At 39.6% G+C, this 22,611-nt stretch overlaps 1 protein-coding gene across 12 annotated transcripts in view; it reads left to right on the top strand.

The window, feature by feature from the left end:
- The window catches only part of TRPM3 (transient receptor potential cation channel subfamily M member 3), a 585,468-nt gene that overhangs the window by 304,663 nt on the left and 258,194 nt on the right, over nucleotides 1-22,611 (top strand). For 5 of the 12 annotated variants that reach the window (XM_024252051.3, XM_024252049.3, XM_054520037.2 and 2 more), the window contains exon 7: nucleotides 15,004-15,078. The exons of the other annotated variants lie outside the window; for them this stretch is intronic. In XM_024252051.3, the coding sequence (XP_024107819.3) occupies nucleotides 15,004-15,078 (75 nt within the window). The remainder of the gene's footprint in view (nucleotides 1-15,003; nucleotides 15,079-22,611) is intronic. 12 annotated transcript variants of the gene reach the window in all.

Here is a 22,611-nt window from a genome sequence, read left to right as displayed (position 1 = left end):
CCATTACAGTACTTGAAAGAATGGGCAAATGTTATTTAATCAGTGTTATCTATTTAGGTTTTTATAAGCTACAGCATGACTTTCTGTACACCATCAGGTTAAGAATGAGAGCTTAAATGGGACTGAGCTGGAAGCCGAAGAGGATGAGAGCAAGGAAACAAGGATAAATTCAGGGTCAAGTTCAGTACTCAGTAATAAGACAAAATCGGTCCAGAGAGGCAAAGCATGTCATTGTGGCAGGCCCTGGTGGTAGCTGGGCTGGTTAGCCAGTAGTGTGGGTAGCAGGCCTAGGGATGTGTTCATGTAAGTTACGCACCCAGCAAAGGGGATGGGAGCTGGAGTTAAAACCCAGCCAGAGCCTAGGTTTTAGTCAAACTTTGGTGCCTTCCAGAATGCCTAGAGGAAGGGGGTGCCTTTTTCTAATTGATCATCCCAGAAGGAGTACCCTTTTGCAATGTATGTGCCTGGAGGGGTGCCTTTCTTCAGAAATGGCAGAGCTGCTGCATATACCGATGGCACTGCAGGGGAAGCCCAGGGAGCCTCATGGACAGTGGCCTGGCCTCCCTGAGGAGCAGAGGCCAGCAGCACGCAGCTAAAGAGCAGGCCATGGTGGATGGTCAGCATGTCAGGAATGCTGGAAGAGTCACCACCAGATACTAGTCCTTGGGTAGATCATCAGGGACACATCATATTCCATTTATGGAAACACCAAACCTTTGCTAGATTATCAAGGCAGGTAGTGGCACATGGGCACTTGACAAGCAGGGACCCGTCAGGAGTCCAGAGTACAAAGGAGGGGAGAGGCACAGATCCAGGTACCATGGGACTTACCTTTGGGACTGTATTTGTGGCTTCATAGAGACCCACATGCTCCTCTTCCAGTGAATATATTAATAATTAAATGGTAAGAGGAGAGTTATAGAAGCCCAAGAGAAATTCTGAAGTCACAGGAAGTGAAAAGGCCCAAGGTAAGGAATTTGTGCATGAGCTGTAGTGAATGTCAAGAGTTAGCTCCTACAGCAGTTCTACCCCTGAACTTAATAGTGGTAGGGTGACCAGCTTGTCTCAGTTTGCCTGGGACTTTGTTGGGTTTAGCCGTGAAAGTCCCAAATCCCTGGGCCCCCTCAGTCTGGGCAAACTGAGATAATGGGTCGCCCTACAAGTGAGGACTCATAAGTCATTAGGTCAACTTCCTTCATTACTGTACTCGGCCCCCAAAGTCGGATGGAGCAGCAAGCTCCTTAGAGTGTAGGGAGTGACCGAGGCTCTTTGAAGTAGATAAAGCAGGACCTTTGAGGTCTCCATTCAGTTAACAGCAAAAAATGCTCACTGAGAACACAAAGGCCTCCAGAACAGCACTGACAAAGACACAAAGACAGGCAAAAAGTGGACCTGGTCTTAACATGAAAACCGGCAGAAGAATACAAACCTTTAATGCAATCCTCAGTCAGCAATTTAGAACAACAAATCTACTTTCTAACATGGACACTTTGTGGTTCTTCCTTTTAAAAATAAAATTTTATGGCCGGGCACAGTGGCTCACACCTGTAATCCCAGCACTTTGGGAGGCCGAGGCAGGTGGATCACGATGTCAGGAGTTCGAGACCAGCCTGGCCAACATGGTGAAACCCTGTCTCTACTAAAAATACAAAAATTAGCTGGGCATGGTGGTGGGCGCCTGTAATCCCAGCTACTCGGGAGACTGAGGCAGGAGAATCGTTTGAACCCTGGAGGCGGAAGTTGCAGTGAACCGAGATCGTGCCATTGCACTCCAGCCTGGGCGACAGAGCAAGACTCCATCTCAAAAAAAATAAAATAAAAAAATTAAAAAGATGAAACTTTATTCCATAAGTTTATCCTAAAAATTCCATTTACTTTTTCGTTTCCTGCTTCAGATGTTTAGGAAATCTAATTTACAAATGTGTAATTCAATTTCCTGAAAATGAGACACTATGCCACAATAACAGTGTCTACCACCTCTTACACTCAGGATGGCCCCAGGGAGGTGTGAACGCCCCTCAGCATTTCCTTGCTAAAGTGCCATTCCCCCTCATCACTTAGGGGTGACCTGCATACTGTAGTATCCTATCAACGAGCCTGTTTTCTTACATAAATGGTATAATCTTCTGAAGAATATTTCCCCTAAACATTAAGTGAATCCTGTTCAGGAGACTCATAAATGCTTTTTCATCAACATGACAATGATCACTGAAAACATACTCCAAGCAACAGTGTTCGACCTTTTTCTCCACACTCTGACTTTCATTGTCCCTCTTCTCCCATTGCATTCCTTCAGCCAACAGTCAGGACTGAAACATCATCATCAGTTAGTGATGGGCTTTGTTTATAAAAGAGAAGCCTTTCAGACATGAGCAGTTACCTGCCTCATAATGCTCTTCCATCTACAGTTTTTTAAACTTCAAATTTAATATGCAAGGAACAATTTCAGTCATTCCTTTAGTAAATAAATACTTATCGAATTCCTATTAAGTACCAGTCATGCTTAAGGTCTAGAATAGCAGCAATGAACAATTCACTGAGCCTACATCAAAGGGGGCAACCATAGTAATAAGTAAGAAAACGACTAACTGTGTGATGGCTGATAGTTTTTAAAAAGTGCTTTCGAGAAAAATAAAGCAGAGTAAAGCACCTATCTGTGCACTTGTGTGCATGCACACGTGTGCATTGGGAGGACAGTTTCCATTAGGTGATCAGGAATGACCTCTATGAGGAGGTATCATTTATCCAACAACCTGAATGAAGCAAGCGGCTGGCTGTGAAAGAGCATTCTGTGGAGAGTGAAAGCAGGAACTAAGCCACCAGGTGTTCAGTGAGGAGCAAGGAAAGCTTGGTAAAGAGTTGGAGCTTACTCTAACCAAGACTGGATCTGGGACATTACAGGATCTCCTTTATTATTTACAACATCACTCTGCTATTGTACGTAGAGATTAGACTGAGGTAGAGAGCAAGATTAAAAACAAGGAAATGCCTTCAGGAGGCTATTGCAATAATGCAGCTGAGAGATAACTGGTTTGAAGAAGGATGGCAGCAGTGGAGGTAGTAGAAAGTGGTTGGATTTTGCATGTGTGTGTGCGTGTGTGTGTACATGTGTGTGCATGGGGTCGGGGGGAACACTGCAGGGGAAGGAAGCCCAGAGAGGCTCATGGACAGCAGCCTAGCCTCCGTGCCAGCAGTGCAGAGCTGAAGAGCAGGCCACGGCAGATGGTCAGGATGCCGGAGATGCTGGAGAAGCCACCATCAGATGCTAGTTTTGGGGTAGATTGTCAGGGACACATCACATCCCATTCATGAAAACACCGGGCCCTTGCTAGATTGTCAAGGCAGGTAGTGACACATGGGCATATTGACAAGCAAGGACTCAGTTAGGGAGAAGTCTGGGGTACAAAGTAGGAGAGAGGAACAGACCCAAATACCAGGGGACTTACTTTGGGGAACACACACACACTTACACTCACACACACACACATATACACACACACATACACAGAAAACAAAGCTTTGTTTTTGAAATTGTGGTAAAATAAATATACATAACCTAGAATTTACCATTTTAATGATTTTTAAGTGTACATTTCAGTTTCCTTAAATATATTCACATTGTTTTTGTGCAATGATCACCACCATTCATCTCCAGAATGTTTTCACCATTCCAAACTGTAACTCTGTACTCATTAAACACTAACTCCCCATTACTCATTACCCCCTCCCCCAACCCCTAGTGGCCACTCTTCTACTCCCTATCTTTATGCATTTACCTATTTTAGGTACCTCATATAAATGGCATTATAAAATCTTTGTCCTAAGATATATTTTGAAAATAGAGCTCAAGAGGGCTTGCTATTGAATTGAGCATTCAGGGTAAGGAATAGACACTTCAAGGGTGATGCATGGTCATCCTTTGAGACACCACTGTATCCTTAAAACAATGGGACAACATGAAAGCCCCTAAGGAGTGTTTACAGAAAAGAAAGGGGCTGAGGACTAGTCTCTAGGGAATTTGTACAAAGTTTTTGAGAAGCGGTGAGATTCCACACAGAAATAAAGAACATACGCAAATGAAGAACAGGAGGAAAAGCAGAGAATTACGGGCACAGATGTGGGTAGGAAGGGACACTTTCTGGTGGAAAGATAAGGTGATTATCTAAACATAGCTTCTATATCTACATAAAATAATACAGGAGGTTATTGGCTAGGAGTGTGTAAGAGGAGAAGGTGTTGAAGATTAGGGACAGAAAACAACTACAGTCAGTTTAGAGACTGGGAGAATGAACAGACTAGGAAAATTTAGAATTCTCATGCAGCACAGTTGGTATTTGTGGTTGTAAATTTAAAGCAGCATGAATCATCAGAGTTGTATGGTTTTTTCCAGCCATGTTCAATTACAGTGGTAGAATAGGCATCAATCTGGGATTTTACCTGGCAAGTAGGAAAGAGAGATGGAGAGGCAAGAGAAAGAAACTGATTTATTCTCTGTATATCTGTATCCCTGAAGTACCATCAGTGTCTATGAATGAAAAAAATGTTATGCCTGACATTTAAAAGAACATAAAATCATTAATCTAAAAGAATAGATTGATGTACAGAGAGATCGTTAAGTAAATTATCAAAAGTGACTCACACCTTTAAAGTGTTTAAGTCAACAGGTTCATAATAAATAATTTTTAATATTTATTTTACTGTTCAGATGTTTATATAAGTTCGACCAACTTAATATATTGCTGGAAACATAGTAGCTGCTCAATAAACATGTGTTAGCTTAAAGAGTGGATACCAAGGGACTACTCCAGAAAGTAGCATCTATGTATCCTGATAAGATTTTAAAATTCTTATAAAATTGTTATTATTAAAGAATGTTATTATAGCCACCCTATAGCTATCATCCAGCCTGTATATTTATCAGCCCTTGGCCAATCTTGTTTTCTCTATCCATACACCCACCTACTTCCACCTCTGAATAATTTTGAAGGAAATCCAGACAGCATATCATTTCTTTTGTAAATATTCCAGTACGAAAGCATTTTTTAAACCAATGTTGGCCACACATAGGCTAGATCTTAAAAATATTTCCTTAACACAGTAGCAGCACCATGGCAAATATTAGTCTAAGAATTTTTTAACAATTCTTTCAAAAAATAAAAATTAAGAAATACACTATTGCATGCTGAAATTTATCTTAAAGATTTAACAGTCATCTTTTCTTGTTGCAAATTCGACTTTAACCTAGCCAAAAACTATTTAAAATGAATATTACATTGCAATTCTTAGAATTCAAGATTAGAAAGATCTTCAGCAATTGTGACTTTCTTTTAAGGGTTTAAAGAGAAGAGTATAACTTTTGGGAGAAGAGGAAGTCTTTGTCTGTTGCTAGTGGCATAAAGTAACAGTGGCAGGTAGCCTGGGAGTTGAGATTGTCAGGGCTCTGTGACCTTGGGCAAGTTACTGTATTTGACTTTGTTTCTCCATCTGTAAGCTAGGGATAACAATTCCCTAGCTTACAGATGGAGTTGTGATTAAAGGAGTCGTTGTGATTAAAGGAGTCGACATATGATTCTGTCATGTGGCGGTTCAAAAACATTGATTCCTTTCCTGCCTTTTTGGTGGTTCAGTGCCATGTGCCATGTCTACACAGCCTCACTGCCATAGGTTCCAATCTGAGACTTGGACCTTCTTTCTCAAAGCCCATCAGAGCCCAAGGTGTTCATCAGAATGTCTTATAACGGGCTCGGCGCAGTGGCTCACGCCTGTGACCCCATCACTTTGCGAGGCCAAGGTGGGCGGATCACCTGAGGTCAGGAATTCACCATTGCACTCCAGCCTCGGCAACAAGAGCGAGACTCTGTCTCAAAAACAAAAAATAAACAAACAAAAAAATGTCCTATAACAAATCATAACCTGGCTCTGCTTTTTAAAGAGAAGTCTTATACTCTCTTTAGTTACAGAAAGGTTCAAAGGGAAAAGTGGAGGCTTAAAATTAGATTCTGCTGCATATCACTATGCCTCTATTATTTGTTACAGAGTAATTAATTTCTTAGTCACTGCAGCAATAAGAAATATATTCTAAACTGTAGTTGTCCCTCCTGCCTCAGTAAACAGAGAATAATAGAGAAAAATTAAGCTTTCTTTAAAAATCCAAGCTGTATCAGTGTCTTAGAGTAGTCATAAATGGCATTAGGATTTTTGAGTACTCTACTTGTTGGAGGTGGTGTAGGAACTTGAGCTGAGTATGAATTGACCGAGACTATATCTTGAAATATTAGATTTGTCAATATCAGATTTTTTTCTTGTAATTTACCATTTTATTCAAAAAGATTAGAAGAAGAAGAGGACAGAAATCTAGTTGTCTGCAGGCTCCATTTGATTGAAGTGTTATTCCTTTGTCTTTGAATTGTATTTTAGGTTAGGCTGAATGGAAACTTTATTTGGATTGCACATCTAATTATATTATGAACATCAACCTTGGGTATAGGAAATTTCATTATGAGGCTAGAATTTTCTGACTTTGTTATCTCCCTACTTGAAAGTGAAATCTATGTCATATGTAATCTAGTCTAAGGGATTATTTCCCCATGGCAGACCTTACAGATATACCTATTTTGCAGTATTAATTGATGGAGTGTCTGGGTAGGTTTTGATTTCCATAACCAGTGCTTTTGCTACTTTCAAAGTTTGCTTGGAGGAGAATTTGAAGCTCTGTTTTTTTCTTTGCCCTAGAGTAATATCTGACATTTGAGTGTGGTCTCATCTGATGAAGCCACCTAGAGTACCTTTCTCTAAAGCAGCAGATTAAAATGGGCTTAGCATTTCTAAGTAAACAAGTAGCAGAAAGGATTGCTGGATTCATAAAATATAATCAAATTTGGTATTTGAGGATATTGGTATTTAGAAATATCTGCAAAAATATGTTTTATTATAAAGTTCCTAAGCCAACACACCTATTTATCTATGATTATGTGCCTCCCCTGGGAGACATTTTAAAATGTGAGGGGTGGGATTTGGGGTTGTCACAATTTCTGGTGCTTATTAATGGCATGGGAGAAGGGCCAGGAATGTTAACATCCTACAATATGCAGGACAGTCTCACATGAAGAATAGTCTGGCCCAGACACCAACAACATCTCTTAGGAAACACTACTCGGAGCATGTTACCCTGAGTTTTCTTTTTGTTTTTCCTAAATCTTTCCCATAACCCTCTCCTCACTTGTCAGGACCATACCCTTCTAAGGTAGCCTATATAAGTGTAAAGACATATGTAAAGGAAATGTTACTAGTGAATGGCAGTGAGATTCAAAATATGTATTTAACAAACCTGTGAAGGCTCTGGTGTCCTAAATCCACAGCAAGCTGGACATCAGCCCTGGTACCTCCTTGAAATCCTAATGCCACTTGCTATTGGGAAGTTCTTCCTCATATCTAATTTCACTTGCACTGAATCTTAAATCTGTTCTCTCCCAGATGAGGACAAAAGTCATTGTCTGTATTAGAGCTCTCAGCATATTTGAAAACTAAATATACTTGAATTGACCTTCTTCCATAATAGCTGTAGGAGGCTGTTTCATGGGAAGAGACACACAGACTTGCTTAACGGGCAGAACTAACTCATGAAGTAAATCAGATCAGAATTTCTGATTCGGCAGCACCCATTCTTAGCACCACTGCTTTATGTGTTTCAGGCTAAGGGACTCCAGAAATGTGCTCAAAGCTGAGCACCTTCCTGTCAGAGTCCTTGATGCTCAGAGAAATCCTACAGTCCACAGTTATTAGCTGACTTTGGGGAGAGGCAAGGGCCCAGAAATGTGGGTGCTTTACCTGCGGGTCCCTGGACAGCCTTCTAGCTTGAGGGCATTGCTCAGGATATCATTTAATAAATCAAGTTTCTAGCAGAATAAAGAGTTACTAAATTGAATGCAAAGAGAACTCTAACATATAATCTATAAATTACCGAGAATTATTTTGAAAATAGGCCAGGGGGCTAATATAAATCTTGAGTGAATGAATAAATTCATGAATCATGCTTTTCAAAAATTCACATTCCATTTCTGGTATATGTCTTTCATTTCCCTGGACTATGTAGTAAAAACCCTATATGTGTTAGCAGTTTTCTTTTGTTAAATAATGAAGACAATTTGTCATGGGAATCTGACAGAGGTTATCTAGCGAGCACCACTGACATCCTCAATAAATTTACCAATATCTCTGACGCCAACACTGACGTTAATGTGGTGCACAACAAATGTTCAAAAAAGAGTTTAAGTCACTTGACCCAGTCACTTTATTATAACAGATATATCAGTTCCAAAAAAACACCAAAAATATTTTAGTAATGTCAACATGATTGAAATAAACATGTAGTTTCCTGGGAAGCTCTTTTTAAAGATTATATATATGAATAAACAATATATAATAAATATGACATATTTATTTTTATTCTTATTATGATGGTTAGATAAGTCTCATTTATTTGCATTTATACTAAATAAAGAGAGGACAAGACTGGGTGGTCTGTAGTAGCACAGACAGACAGGAAGATGACAAAAGGAAGGTATGAGTTTCTAATGAGAATTCCTTCTGGGGAGTTTTCCATTTTGGAGTAACTTGTGTATTCATGTAAGAGATTAGATTGGCAGGAGATCTTCAGGTCTCTTACCCAACACTGCCAACCTAGCATGACACTTTCCCCGCTGAGTCTCGATACACCTCATAAGCATAAAGCATTAGTTAGGACACGGGTTCTGCCTCAGTAACAATGACTCAAAATAATAGGTGCTTCAATGAGACAGGAATTTTTCCTATTCATATGTTACTCTGAACATGAGTTCAGCTCTGATGTGGGTGCCTCACTCCTGTGAGGACTCATTTCATCTCCTTTGCTCTGGCATTCCTGTTTGCATGGTCCATGAGAGCCCACCGTCACATCTACATTCTGGCCAGAAGCAATCAGGAAAAAAGAGCAAGGGGAGGCCCTGCCCTTCCTTTCAAAGGCACTGTGAGGAAGTCACACACACCATTTTAGCTCACATCTTATGTGTCAGTATTTTGTCACATGCTAACACCTTACTAAAAGGTAATTAGAAATATGTAGTCTTTATCCTGGACAAACGCATAGCCAGCTAAAATCCTATCAGTGTGAAGGAAAGGAAGACTAGATATTGAGAGACAGATGGTCATTAAGAGTTGGCTGGAGTTGGCACATGAGATAAAATGTATCTGCCACTCATAAATAAGATATGTCTGTGTATTCTAACGTGCTCATTGAAGAACCTCACTCATAAATAGCTCCTGCAGCTGCAAGTCATATCTTGCCCTTTTGCTCTTTACCTGTGAGCTTTTTAGTGATAAGTCTTGCACTAACTCTGGAAATCAGATTAAGACAAACTGCCTAAAAAGATATGGATTATTTTAGACCATCCTGGTTTAGTTAACTTTTTAAGTTAACAAACCTAAACAGATCCCCCTTAGCCTCAAAATAATAATTGCATATGCAGCACCATGCATTAATGCATGTGCATTCTCTAATGGATCCTTTACCACATATTTTGTTACACATCACTTGGTAACATTTTAAGTTCCAAAATATTAAAAATAAATAGAAGTGTTTCTATGACACTGTACTTTTGATGTTAAAGCTTCTAAGATGAATCGTGGAAGATGATTCTAATGTCATCTACACATGCCAGTAATCTTGGTGGCAGGTGGTAGAATGGAGGTTGGCCAGCCTCTCAAATCTATCCTAGAAAAAAAAGTTATAACTGGGTCTTGGCCCTCTTGGGGGAAAAGAACAAGAGACCTGTCTTAGGGAATAAAAGCAGCCATCCTCTGACTCTGTTGAAACATTTTAGGAGACTCTGATGAGCAGATGAGTTTGTGAGGGATTTAAAGGATTCTTATACCAATTATCTAACTTGACATTCTTATACTTTAATAACACCTAAGTGATAACTAATGATTTGGCAAGATGTAGACAGTCCTGAAGGGCTCTTGAAGCCTTTGGAATGCCAGTAAATATATAATTGGATGTGTTTGCTGACGACAATTATGAAAAGATAATTACTAGCTAGAGTTCTCTTAATAAATAGTGAACTGGGTCACTTTGTTTTAGAGATCAAGATACAGAGAATCCAACTCTAGTTAGATTTTTTAATATAGTTTTAGCTTGCATTATTCAATGAAACCTAAATGGTAGCTCTATAGACAGCTGAGATTTCCTTTCCATCTTGTTAAGTGAACAAAGCCTAGGAGTATCTGTTGTCTTACAGATTTAGTGAAACCACAAGCAAGCACCTTGAAAATATACCTTGCCTTTTCTCTCGCTGTACTCTTGTAAAACAATTTCTTGGCTCAGCTTCTGGCTTAACATCTTTTTCCTCTATCATTTCATAATATCAAACTCATAGCTATTGTAACTTTTTCATTCACACAAGCTAAGTTTCGGTAGAAAAATAAACTAACTGTTAAAAAACCCTATTAGAAAATACAGTGAACAAATGCAGAAGACAAGTGGCAATGCAAAGAAAATATTCACAACAATGACAAAGAGCTAATTTCCATAATATGCCAAGAGTATCTACAAATCAAAAAGAAAAATATTAAAATCCTTATAGGAAAGTGAGCAAAATCTATCCACAGGAAGATCATAAGAAAGAAAATACAAGTGCTCAACTTCATTCATAATTGAATAAATGAAAATTAAAACAATTTTTTTAACCTATCAAATTGGCAAAAGCCAAAGATTAAAAATATTGAGTGTCATTATGTATCTATAGAAATATGTACTTACACATTTATTGTGGGTGCATAAATAGGGCAGTCTTATTTGGCAGACAATTTGGCTGCCTCTATTAAATATGAAATGTATGTACCCTTTAGCCCCATAATTTTACTTCTAGGAATTCATTTTACATATATTTTCCACAATATTGTTTACAGTAATAAAATGGAAATAGCCTAAAGATTCATCAGCAAGCAACTAGTTAAACAAATTATATGTCAATATATAGTGAAATATTCTGAAATCATTGTGAATAATGTAATACCTCTGTTGGGCTCATATAGAAGATATTCAAGGGTATGTTTTTTCTTTTCTCAAGTTAAAAGTTGTACATAGTACAACTGTATGTTCAGTATAATCATATTATATTTTCTTAAATTTACATATATATACTTATAAAAATACCTGAAAGGACACAGGTGAACATTGATTAGTTACAGTTTCCAGGGAGTGAGACTCGAGGTGGGAGAAAAAATACAGGGAGTGACACTTTTCACTTTATACCTTTAAAAATTGCTTGATGTTATTTTTTACAATGAGAAAATATTGCTTTTATAACGAAAAGAGAAAGAAAAGGAAAGGAAGGGAGGGGGAGGGAAAGAGGGAGGGAAGCAGGAAGGGAGAGAGGGAAGGGAAGAAAACTTTCAAAAGTAGTCTATTCACAGGGCCTAGGAGTTGGGTGCCTTTCTCCCTCAAGGGTATGAATATCATTCTTGACCTGTAGGTCAAGTGCCCCCACAGCTGTGTTTGACATACCTTCCTTTCTCTTGCTTACTTCTGGCAATCCTCTACTCCTTTTAAAACAAAAGGAAAGAGTCAAGTCAGGAAACATAAGAGAGGCTGGTTAAGGACATTAGAGAGAACAGTATTTTCAAATCACATATAAAGGATGTGTATAAAACTGATGAGACCAATGTAACAGATTTGATGCTTACATTTTATAATGGCTGAAATCAGAATCAAAATTATTTTCCCCCTTTAGGGTTGGTGAATGACTAAAAGCCTAGGTGTATTCCCAATTCTTAGCTGTAACCAGATATACTATTATATTGGAGATACTGAAAATGTCCCATGTTTACATCCATATCATGAGAACAATCTAGTGGTGCTAAAATTGTCCATCGTGCTCCTTCATCATGTTCCTAGGCACCCCAAAGTCCAGCTCCCTTTCCCTTTCCCCAGTGTCCTACCACCCGTTATGGTGCAGCTCATATACCGCTGGTTTCATGGTCAGTATTGTCTGTGTGCTCACCGTGAAAAACGTGCTTATCTCTGTACTCCACCCCACTGTACTTCTAAGACACCTCATGTGGAAGCTAAACACATGTCAAACTTCTTCAGCTTTTTAAGATGTGGCAAAAATAAGAACTCAAAATATCTGTCATTTAAAGTAAATTGTGACTGCTCTCTGTTATGTCTTCTCTTGACAGTACTTTTTATTAAGCGCTTTCTCTACTGTATTTGCTTGCACATCTGTAATGCTCAAGGCACTGTAGGGGTAGCAAGATAAATAAGGTATAGCTGTATACTTGAAGAGCTTAGTCTTACAAATAAGTTAATAACAACTAGTGTTGATTGAGTGCTATTGTAAACAATTTACAAGAAATAACTGATTTAGTTCTTATGGCAATCCTTAAGGGGATACCTTTATTACTCCCATTTACCAGAAAGAAAATGAAGCACAAAGAGGCACAAGGTCAGACTGCTAGTAAATAGCACACTCAAGAAGTATGCATCTTAGCCCATACCTCAACCACTGTGCTCTACAGCCTCTCTGTATGCAAAGAGCCGCATTATAAAGCAGCAAGTGTTGTTGTTTTTTTTTCTAATTTTTATTTTAGATTCAGGAGGTGCAGGTACAGTTTTGTTACAATCATGATGCTGAGGTTTGGGCTTCTATTGATCCCACCACCCCAGATAATGAACACAGTACTCAATAGGAAGATTTTCAGCCCTTGCCTCCTTTTGGAGTCCCTAGTGTCTATTATTTCTGTCTTTATGTTTGTATGCACCCAAGATTTAGCTCCCACTTATAAGTGAGAACTTGTGATATTTGGTTTTCTGTTTTTATGTTAATTTGCCTAGGATAATGACTCCAACTTCAACTATATCCATGTTGCTACAAAGGACATAATGATTTTATTCTTTTTTGTGGCTGCATAGTATTCCCTGGTGTATATGTGTCACATTTTCTTTATCCAATCCACCACTGATGAGCACCTGGGTTGATTCCATGTCTTTGCTATTGTGAACAGTACAAAGCAGTAGACGCTAAGTGCCCTTTAGTAATACAAAGTGCTACAGGAATTCAGACAATGAGCATCACTTAGCTCATTGCTTTCATCTTGCAGATAGGAAAGCCACTTGTAAAAAATCAGTCACATGTTCTGACTAAATTCATTACGTGAATTACCCTGGTAGAGCTTTTATCTGAACCTGAACTCTAAACTCCTTGTCTGCTCTTCTTTGCCCAGCCTTGTGTCACTACCTTAGTTTTACTTTTTATTCCTAATTTTCCCCCTTAAGACCATTTTTTTTCTATTGTGTCCTGAAGGGTAATTAAGAAAATATTGAGACAATCTGGGGACATAACACATACCTGCTATCGAGAGATTTCCATTTTTAACCATATTACCACTAATCTCACCTTGATTGACCTTCACTAAAGTATTACTTAATTTTTTGTTCATTAGAGTTTGATAATTGGGGGGAGAATAAGCTGAAAATACCAGCATGCCATTCACTCTGCAGGAAAGACATAGCTAAGCCAATGTTGTGCTTGGTTCCATTAACAAGTGCTTGTGCTAAATTTCCAGGAGGGTTTGTGGTGTTGTCTATTTGAAACTTTGCTGATAGTATTAAGCCAGCAATCTAATTGCCATACACAGTGGTAGAATGGCCTGGGGAGTATGTGCTTAAAAGCCGAATTTATGTCCTCAGAAACACATTAATTAGGAACTCTCTGGAAAACGTACAGTAGTTGCTCTTGGTTGGCCATTTTACAAACTATTGAGAATCCAGAGGAACCAACCCTTAGAGTCTGTGCTTCAAGGGATATTGCTTTGCATTTTCCCCAGTGAGTACATTCTTATGAGAAGGTAGCTTTGCCAGGGTATGGGTGCTGACATATAACCAAGTGATGTTGATGTTTCATGAAAAGTGGGTGAGTTCCTACATGCCTCTCACCAGCCAGCTACCAGCTGCCAAACTCCTACTTCTCAATATTTGCCACAATTGAGGCTGCTCTCAAAGTCTAGCTTGATCCTAGGAAGCTAGGGTCTAGAGACCTAACTTGAGGATTTGGGATCTTCCCTTAATGCTGTCTCTGAGGAAGGAACGAAATGAAGGCAGAGCAGAGCTGTTCATACTCATGGGGTCCTCCTCTGAGACCATCTGACCGAAGGCTAGCTTGCTTAGCAACTCCAGAAATATGATATTACCATTAAGTTTATCTCCTAGTTTGGGAAACAATAACCAAATTGATAGGAAACCTGCCAATTATACTGAAATGGTTTTGATGACTTTTTTGGAAGATATGTAGATATAGATGTAGATATATTTATATCTATACCTTGGCCAGAAAGAGAAAGAGGAATCAGTCCAATTAATAATATTATGCATGTTGAGTAACATGTTAGCTTTGTTTCAATTCCTCTTTTAAAAAGAAAAGAAACTGGGTAGATTAGCCTCTAAATGGATAGTTCTTTTAAGTCAAATGTAGCTAAACACTTGAAACTAGAACACTTATTTCTCTAGAAATCAGGAAAATGTTATTAAAAGGAGGGAAGGAAAGAATTCAATTCCTATCCTCTCCTGTAAAACACAGAATTGGAAGATTCATAATTATCATTAATATAACAACAACTAAGATTTCTTGAGATTTTACTAAGTTCTAAGCATCAATACAAGCACTTAACAGATATTAACTCATTTGACCCTTTCCACACCACAGAAGCTATCTAGGCTGGAAAGAATAAAGAATGATACTTCCTCCAGCAAAGAGCTATGATTTTTAAGGACCTGTCCAGTTGAAGGAGTGATGAGAAAAGATATAGCTGGTGCAGAAGGGCTGGGTGATGCTCTACATAGGTTTCACTGTGCAACTTGAGTTGCCATCACGTATATAAATTTATGTAAATTGGGTAATCCATCTGCTTTAATAAAATGTGTATGCAACCACAGGGTGTAGAAATTTCAAAGATTTTATTTTTTGACAGGATGCCTGCCGTTTTTCTCTCTTGACTCCCGCTTGTTTTATTCATTTTGGGGTAGTTGCCAGTTAGACTCAGTTGGTAAGTATAATTAATGGCAAATGTGAATTTCTTCTTAAACTCCAAGAAATTAACCACAGAAGTCTTCATTTCCTTTATAATGTCCTAACAGTATCACTCCCTATGACTGTTGTTTTATCTCTATCTCTTCTGACATTCAACCACATCAGAAATTAGTTACTCCCTATTATTTATCATCCTAAAGATACCATATAGAACAGCTTGGCAGCACTACTGGGATACTACTAGGAAGGAATGAGCATTTATTTAGGTTCCAAGCACTATGCTAGGCATTTTCATATATACTATCTCTTTTAATACTCACAAAAACCCTTCAAGATAGGGATTATTATCTTCCTTTTATACAGTTGATGAAATGGCACCTCCAAGAGGTTAAGCCTTTGCCTTAAATCCAATTAGTGGGACAGCTGGGTGCAAACCTAGGCTGACATAATTCCAAAATACTTTCTCCTTTCATCCTACACATGGAAGCATTATCTCATTTTTTTTAAAAAGGCTCCCCTAAAGTTTTGTTACCTTGGAGAGTTTGAGGGTCATTATTTCATTCAGCAACTATTTGAGCACCAACTCTGTGCCAAATATAGGTTGAGCATTGATTCGGTTGGAATGAGTCACCAAGCAAAACTTTGGGAAGAAGATGGTGGTTAGTTGCAAGATGGTGGAGAAACAATATTAGGAAGAAATATGACAGGGTGATGGAGAGGAGCGTGGGGATGGAGGCAAGCAGAGGACCTCCTGATCATGTACCCATAGGACAGGGTGATGGAGAGGAGGGTGGGGTTGGAGGCAAGCAGAGGACCTCCTGATCGTGTACCCATAGGACAGGGTGATGGAGAGGAGGGTGGGGTTGGAGGCAAGCAGAGGACCTCCTGATCGTGTACCCATAGGACAGGGTGATGGAGAGGAGGGTGGGGTTGGAGGCAAGCAGAGGACCTCCTGATCGTGTACCCATAGGACAGGGTGATGGAGAGGAGCATGGGGATGGAGGCAAGCAGAGGACCTCCTGATCGTGTACCCATGGCTACAGTCTTTCTTCATGTGACTCGTGGACTTCCCTTTGTCATCCTATGCCTGAGAATATATGAAGGAGGCTGGGAAGGCAAAGGGACGTTCAATTGTCATCACTGGCATCTTTTTTGGTCATTGCACCATCATCAAATGCATTGGGATAACCATGACATGAAATTTTCCATCAGTGGGCCCATAACGGTCCCATAAGAGAGATGAAAAAACACTATATGTTAAAGGTCATGGTAGAACTTCATCCAGGCAGCTCTGGAATTAGGAAGGAGTGAAATATACTCTCAAAGACTAATAGTTCTGGGTCCAAACCATGTGACTTGAAAAGGAAGCAAAGATTCCCCTGGACAGGTTACATATACTGTCGTGCATTGCTTAACGATGGGGATACTATATCCTCAGAAATGAATCATTAGGTGATTTTGTCATGAACAATCATAGAGTGTACTTATACAAACCTAGCAGGTATAACCTAGTACACACCTAGGCTATATAGTATAGCCTATTGCTTGTAGGCTACAAACCTGTATAGCATGTTACTATGCAGTAGTGAATACTGTAGGCAATTGTAACATGATGGTAAGTATTTGTGTATCTAAACATAGAAAACATAGTAAAAACATTGTATAAGAGATACAAATAGTACACCTTAATAGGGCACTTACCATGAATGGTGCTTGCAGGACTGGAAGTTGCTCTGGGTGAGTCACTGAGTGAGTGCTAGAATATTCTTGTACACTACTGTAAACTTTATAAACACTGTATAATTAAGCTATACTAAATTTATTTTTTAAATTTTATTTCTTCAAAACTAAATTAACCTTAGCTGACTGTAACTTTTTTACTTTGTAAACTTTTTAATGTTTTAAAACTTTTTGACTATTTTGCAATAATACTTAGCTTAAAACATAAGCACATTATACAGCTATACAAAAATATTTTCTTCATTTGCTTATTCTATGAGTTTTTTTCTGTCTTTAAAATTTTTTATCTTTTTATTTTTTAAACTTTTTTCTTAAAAATGAAGACACAAACACACTCATTAAACTAGGCCCACACAGGGTCAGGATCATCAAGATGTCACTAGGTGATAGGACTTTTTCAGCTCTATTATTACCTTATGGGACCACCATTGTATTTGTGGTCTGTCATTGACCAACATGTCATTATGAAACACATGACTATATATCAAGAACATCTTATTTCCTTCTGTGGGTGCTACAATCTGTTCAGCCCAATCACGCAAACTTTCTACTGCTTCAAACAGTCAAGGGAAAGGCCTTCCAAAACACAAATACCAAATTGATGATCAGTTCACTTTAGACTGTAATGACATCATTTTTCAGGTGCTCTCAAGTAAACATGTTTAAAGCTTTCCCCGCCTTTTAGAGGGTCTTCCCTCTAAAGAATAATTTGTGTGGAGAAAACAATACTTTTTCATTATATGAAACTACTTTTTCATTATATGAAACGACTTGACACAGTTGGCTGTGTAACTGAAATACTTGTCATGCGTGTTAATGAAAAGTTACTTTGTCAATAAAGATAATAATGAAGCCAAAAAAATAACTTTGAGGGAACAGAGCAAATTTTAGTGAAACTGGTTTCTTGGTATTGACTTGTCATGTTTATCTCACCCATTTTCCTATTTAAGCTAAAGACCTCCCTTTTTTCAGCAAAGAGACTTTTCTACATTGGAATTAGTTGTTCAGGGAGTGGGATAGTTCTTGTAAACAAGTAGGTCTGAACAGGAGAGGTGTCCACCATTCTAAGACTTCTTAGACACTTTTACATTCAGGGAAGAATTTTGAGCTCCCTTTTCAGATTAGAAAGATTTGGGTTGCAAATGTTTGACTGGCATTTTGGTCTCAAAGTCAGCAAAGTTTACTGTTGTTGGTCAGATACAATAGGTTCCTAGCATAATATAGGAACCTGTTATCTTGATGGAACCCAATATCTTCCTTATTTCATTGCTAACTACCTTTCATATTTTTCATCTGTTTTTGTAGCTTCTTCTCCTAACATAACACCATGTAGATCGTATGTCCCAGCCATTTCAAGATACTTACAGTTTCCCTTAAATGATATACCCTACTGGATGTGGTTTTGTCTCTTTCTGACATTTACTAAAATTTCATTCTCTTCTCACTCTAAGTACCTGGTCAAAACCTACATTCCTTCAAGTCTCAGATTAAAAATCTTCTCCTCTCTGTAATCTTACCAGAACTCCCATCCCTAGTATTCCCTCCAACTCATCCCCTGGTATCTTCCTGGGCCCACATTCACCTCATCCTCCATGCTCTTGCTGCACTCTATATCAGCCTCTCCCACATACAGCTCCTTTTGGTAGAATGGAGCCTTCATAGTCTCCCATCTGCCTTCACAGTCTCTCATCTTCTGTAGATTGTGAGATCCTATAGAGCACAGCCTGTGTCTTTTTCATTGTTGTCATTCTGAAAACCTTGCATAATGCCTAGCCTATGCAAGTAGGTGCTCAATAACTTGTTATTATAAGCATCACTATTTGATTTCCCTGGCTTTATTTTTAGCTCTGATTTCCAACCTGACACAAAGATGTAATAGAAGGGATTAGATACTAAAAAGCTATAAAAAAGGACAAATCATAAAGCAATAATGACATAGAAAGACTCAGGATAAATAAATAGCAACATGTACAGGCAAAGACCATCATGCATACTTCCAATTCATGGGCATAAAAACATTTAGTCTGACAAAGTTGACTGTGTTCCTGTTGAATTATGATTGTTGTAAATCATTTTCATCTTGTGTTTAGAGTCTAATGATATATATTTTACAGCAGCCAGTGCACCACAGCCTCAGTATTTCCATTTCCATGGAAAAAGAAATAACTATTGATTTTCCTCCATTTATTCAAAATGATAATTGCCCATGGTTGCTTTTCAGTCCAGATTAGGATCATTCCATTCAGTAGAAATGCATGGCTAATTTTAGAAAGTTAGACACACATAAAATTAAGGGGAAAACTTATGCTGACAGAGCAGTTTTCTGCCATGATCAACAGTTTTATAGTGAGATATATTTAGGGAAGATAAGGTGTCTCATTCCCTGGGGATCTTAAAGAAGAGTGAGCTGAGATTTTAATTTGCTTGAGATAATCATCTTAAAACCAGGGACTTTATCATAGGACCCTTCAAAGTCCCTTCTTAGGATTTGTAATTATTTCTCTCTTCAAAATATTATTTAGATCATGTCAAGTTATTGAAACTAGTGGATGTAAAACTGAAGAATCATTCATATAGGCTTGGGAAATGACTATAAATAGTGCTCCCAGATGTCACTAATAAAGTTGTCATAGCTGTTAACAGAATAAAAATTTTTTTTCTTTTTATTTTATTTTTGAGACGGAGTCTTGCTCTGTCACCCAGGCTGGAGTGCAGTGGCATGATCTCAGCTCACTGCAGCCCCCGCCTCCCGTGTTCAAGCGATTCTTCTGCCTCAGCCTCCTGAGTATCTGGGCTGTAGGCGTGCACCACCACGCCCAGCTAATTCTTGTATTTGTAGTAGAGACTGGGTTTCACCATATTGGCCAGGCTGGTCTCAAATTCCTTACCTTGTGATCCACCTGCCTCAGCCTCCCAAAGTGCTGGGATTACAGGCGTGAGCCACTGTCCTGGCCAAAAACTTGTTAACCTTGAACCCCTTAAGTTCCCAGCTCAGGATCGTGAGCCCCTGAGGCAAATGAGGAAAACAGAGATTTTGTGTCCTAAAATGGCCAAATAAGGAAACAGTTGATTTCTTTTTTCTTTTTTGGCGCCCATAGCTGAAACAAACAGCCCTTCTCCTCATGAACAGGCTGTTCTCCTTCTGTGTCGGAGGCCAGGTTTCAAAGCTGTGTAATGAGTTTCACGTGCTGCAGCCCAGCAGGCAAACATTCAAGTCCTAAATCGCAGGCAGAAGAATCAAGAACTCTCATTGGCTAAGGAGCCTTGGCATCGCTGGGTTCACATGGGGTACTGGGCAATTCCTGCTGGAACGAGGCAGGGTGAAAAAACAGGTGTGCCTGTGCTAAAACAGGGAGGAAAAGATTGAAGAGTCAGCTTTTCTGGTCATCAAACAAATCTGAGCTGAGCCCTTCCTCATTAGCAGCATTTCTTCCACCCAAAGGGAGAACAGAGGAAGTACACACTGACTCTGGTGCATGTTAGAATTTATTATAAAATCCTGGGGGAGGCTGAGAAATAAGCAGCAATTAAACATGGTGTGCCTGCATGAAGGGTTTGGGGAGAAGTAGAAAGTTCACTTCATCTTTCTATTTCCATTCTTAGATTCTATTTTTGCACATGTAAAGCAGGATTTGTTTTCTTTTGTTTATTTTTTTTCATTATTCAAGTAATAAGAACTCTTATAAGGTGTATGAATTATTGTTCGTAAACTTAGGTATGTAGGAAATGTCACTTGGTAAACATTTTCTTTTATTCAAATAAACCCAATTCCAAGACCCTTTCCACCTGGTTTTTGGTAAAGTCAATCTTTTTTTTTTTTTTTTTTTTTTTTGAGATGGAGTCTGGCTCTGTCGCCCAGGTTGGAGTGCAGTGCCGCAATCTCGGCTCACTGCAAGCTCCGCCTCCTGCATTCACACCATTTTCCTGCCTCAGCCTCCCGAGTAGCTGGGACTATAGGCGCTCGCCACTATGCCCGGCTAATTTTTGTATTTTTAGTAGAGATGGGGACTCACCGTGTTAGCTAGGATGGTCTCGATCTCCTGACCTCATGAGGTAAAGTCAATCTTAATCTTTATTAAGTCTCTCTGTCTCTCTCTGTCTCTGTCTGTCTCTCCCCCCACCACCACCCCCCTACCCCAGTCTCTCTCTCACCCCACCCTCCTCCTTCCTCTGCCTCTCTTCCATGATCATGCTCCTTCTCTCGTGCTTACAGAGTACTTGGAATGTTAAGAAAGAGCCTCTTAACTTTCGTCAGCCAAAGTAACCACTGATAAAATAATTGTCCAAGCTTGCTTGATCTCTGCAAAGTGGGTGGCTCTGGTACTCCCATGCTAAAGTAAAACCAGTGGGACCCTGGCTGCAGCTGGCATCACTGGCCAGCAGGTTTCAGCAGCTTCAGGTTCAGCATGCCATGGTGGACTTCATAGCAGTCCCTGTCAGACAAGTTGCCTGCATAATTCCTGCCTCTACGGAGCTTGCATTTGCAGGGGAGGAGATAGAAAATAAGTAAAATATATAGTGTATTGAATAGTGGTAAGGGCTAAGGAGAGATAGAAAGAAGAGAAGGCAGAAAGGGAGTGCAGAGTAGGAGCCGAAATTTCAAATAGAGTCGTGGGGAAGACAAGGGGAGAAGAGAAGGGAAGGGGAGGGGAGGAAAGGCAACCAAGAACTGAGTTTTGGGACAGTCTTAGTGTCAGACATCAGGTAGGTAAGGAGGAAATAGCAAAGAAGAGGAAGAAGGAGCAGCTAGTGAGGTAAGAGAGAAACTGGGAGAGAGCACTGAAGGGGAGAAAATAGAATTTTCTTTAACCCTTTTAAGTTTGTAGCTGAGACAAACCTCTATAACAAAAGAAATTAATGAGAGAAAGAGAAAAACAAACAACTTTATTAACACATGCAGTGCACACCACACAAGGGATGTGTTCAAAAGCAGTGGTTTAGAAGTCTACTTACACAGTATTTCCAACAAAGAACAGTAGTTTTCTGGGGTTTTTTTTGTTTCTTTGTTTGTTTTTGAGATGGAGTCTTGCTCTGTTGCCCAGTAGTGCAATCTCGGCTCAGTGCAACCTCTGCCTCCTGAGTTCAAGGGATCCTCCTGCCTCAGCCTCCCAAGTAGCTGGGGTTACAGGTGCCTTCCACCAAACCCAGTTATTTTTTTTTTCTTTGTAGAACTAGGGTTTTGCCATGTTGGCCAGGCTGATCTTGAACTGGTGGCCTCAAGTGATCCACCCGCCTCAGCCTCCCAAAGTGCTGAGATTACAGGCGTGAGCCACCATGCCTGGCCAGAACAGTACATTTTGGGAAAGGGACAAGGCAAAGAGGAAGGCAGTCCTAGGCTCCTAGAGGTGGGAAAATGTGGGAAGGTAAATTGATGGGGAGTAAGATTTCCTCACTCTAGCTCCTCTCTGAGGTGATAAAGATCTGTTCAAAGAGAACTTCTATCTTATTTTCAGGTGGGAGATGTGGGAGTGAGGAGGGTAGAAAGACCTTTTGTCTTCGTAATTCTACTTTTAGGTAAACAGAGGCAAGGCAGAAGCGCTCCAGGAATTGTTGTGGCTTGCTATAAGTAAAAAAGGGGAGCTCGGCTGGGCGCGGTGGCTCATGCCTGTAATCCCAGCACTTTGGGAGGCCGAGACGGACGGATCACGAGGTCAGGAGATCGAGACCATCCTGGCTAACACGGTGAAACCCCGTCTCTACTAAAAATACAAAAAAATTAGCCAGGTGTGGTGGCAGGAGCCTGTGGTCCCAGCTACTCGGGAGGCTGAGGCAGGAGAATAGCGTGAACCCAGGAGGTGGAGCTTGCAGT

Source organism: Pongo abelii, chromosome 13 (genome assembly GCF_028885655.2).
Source record: "Pongo abelii isolate AG06213 chromosome 13, NHGRI_mPonAbe1-v2.0_pri, whole genome shotgun sequence".
In the NCBI taxonomy this organism is placed as follows: Eukaryota; Metazoa; Chordata; class Mammalia; order Primates; family Hominidae; genus Pongo; species Pongo abelii.
This window is presented reverse-complemented; position numbering and strand designations above follow the sequence as displayed.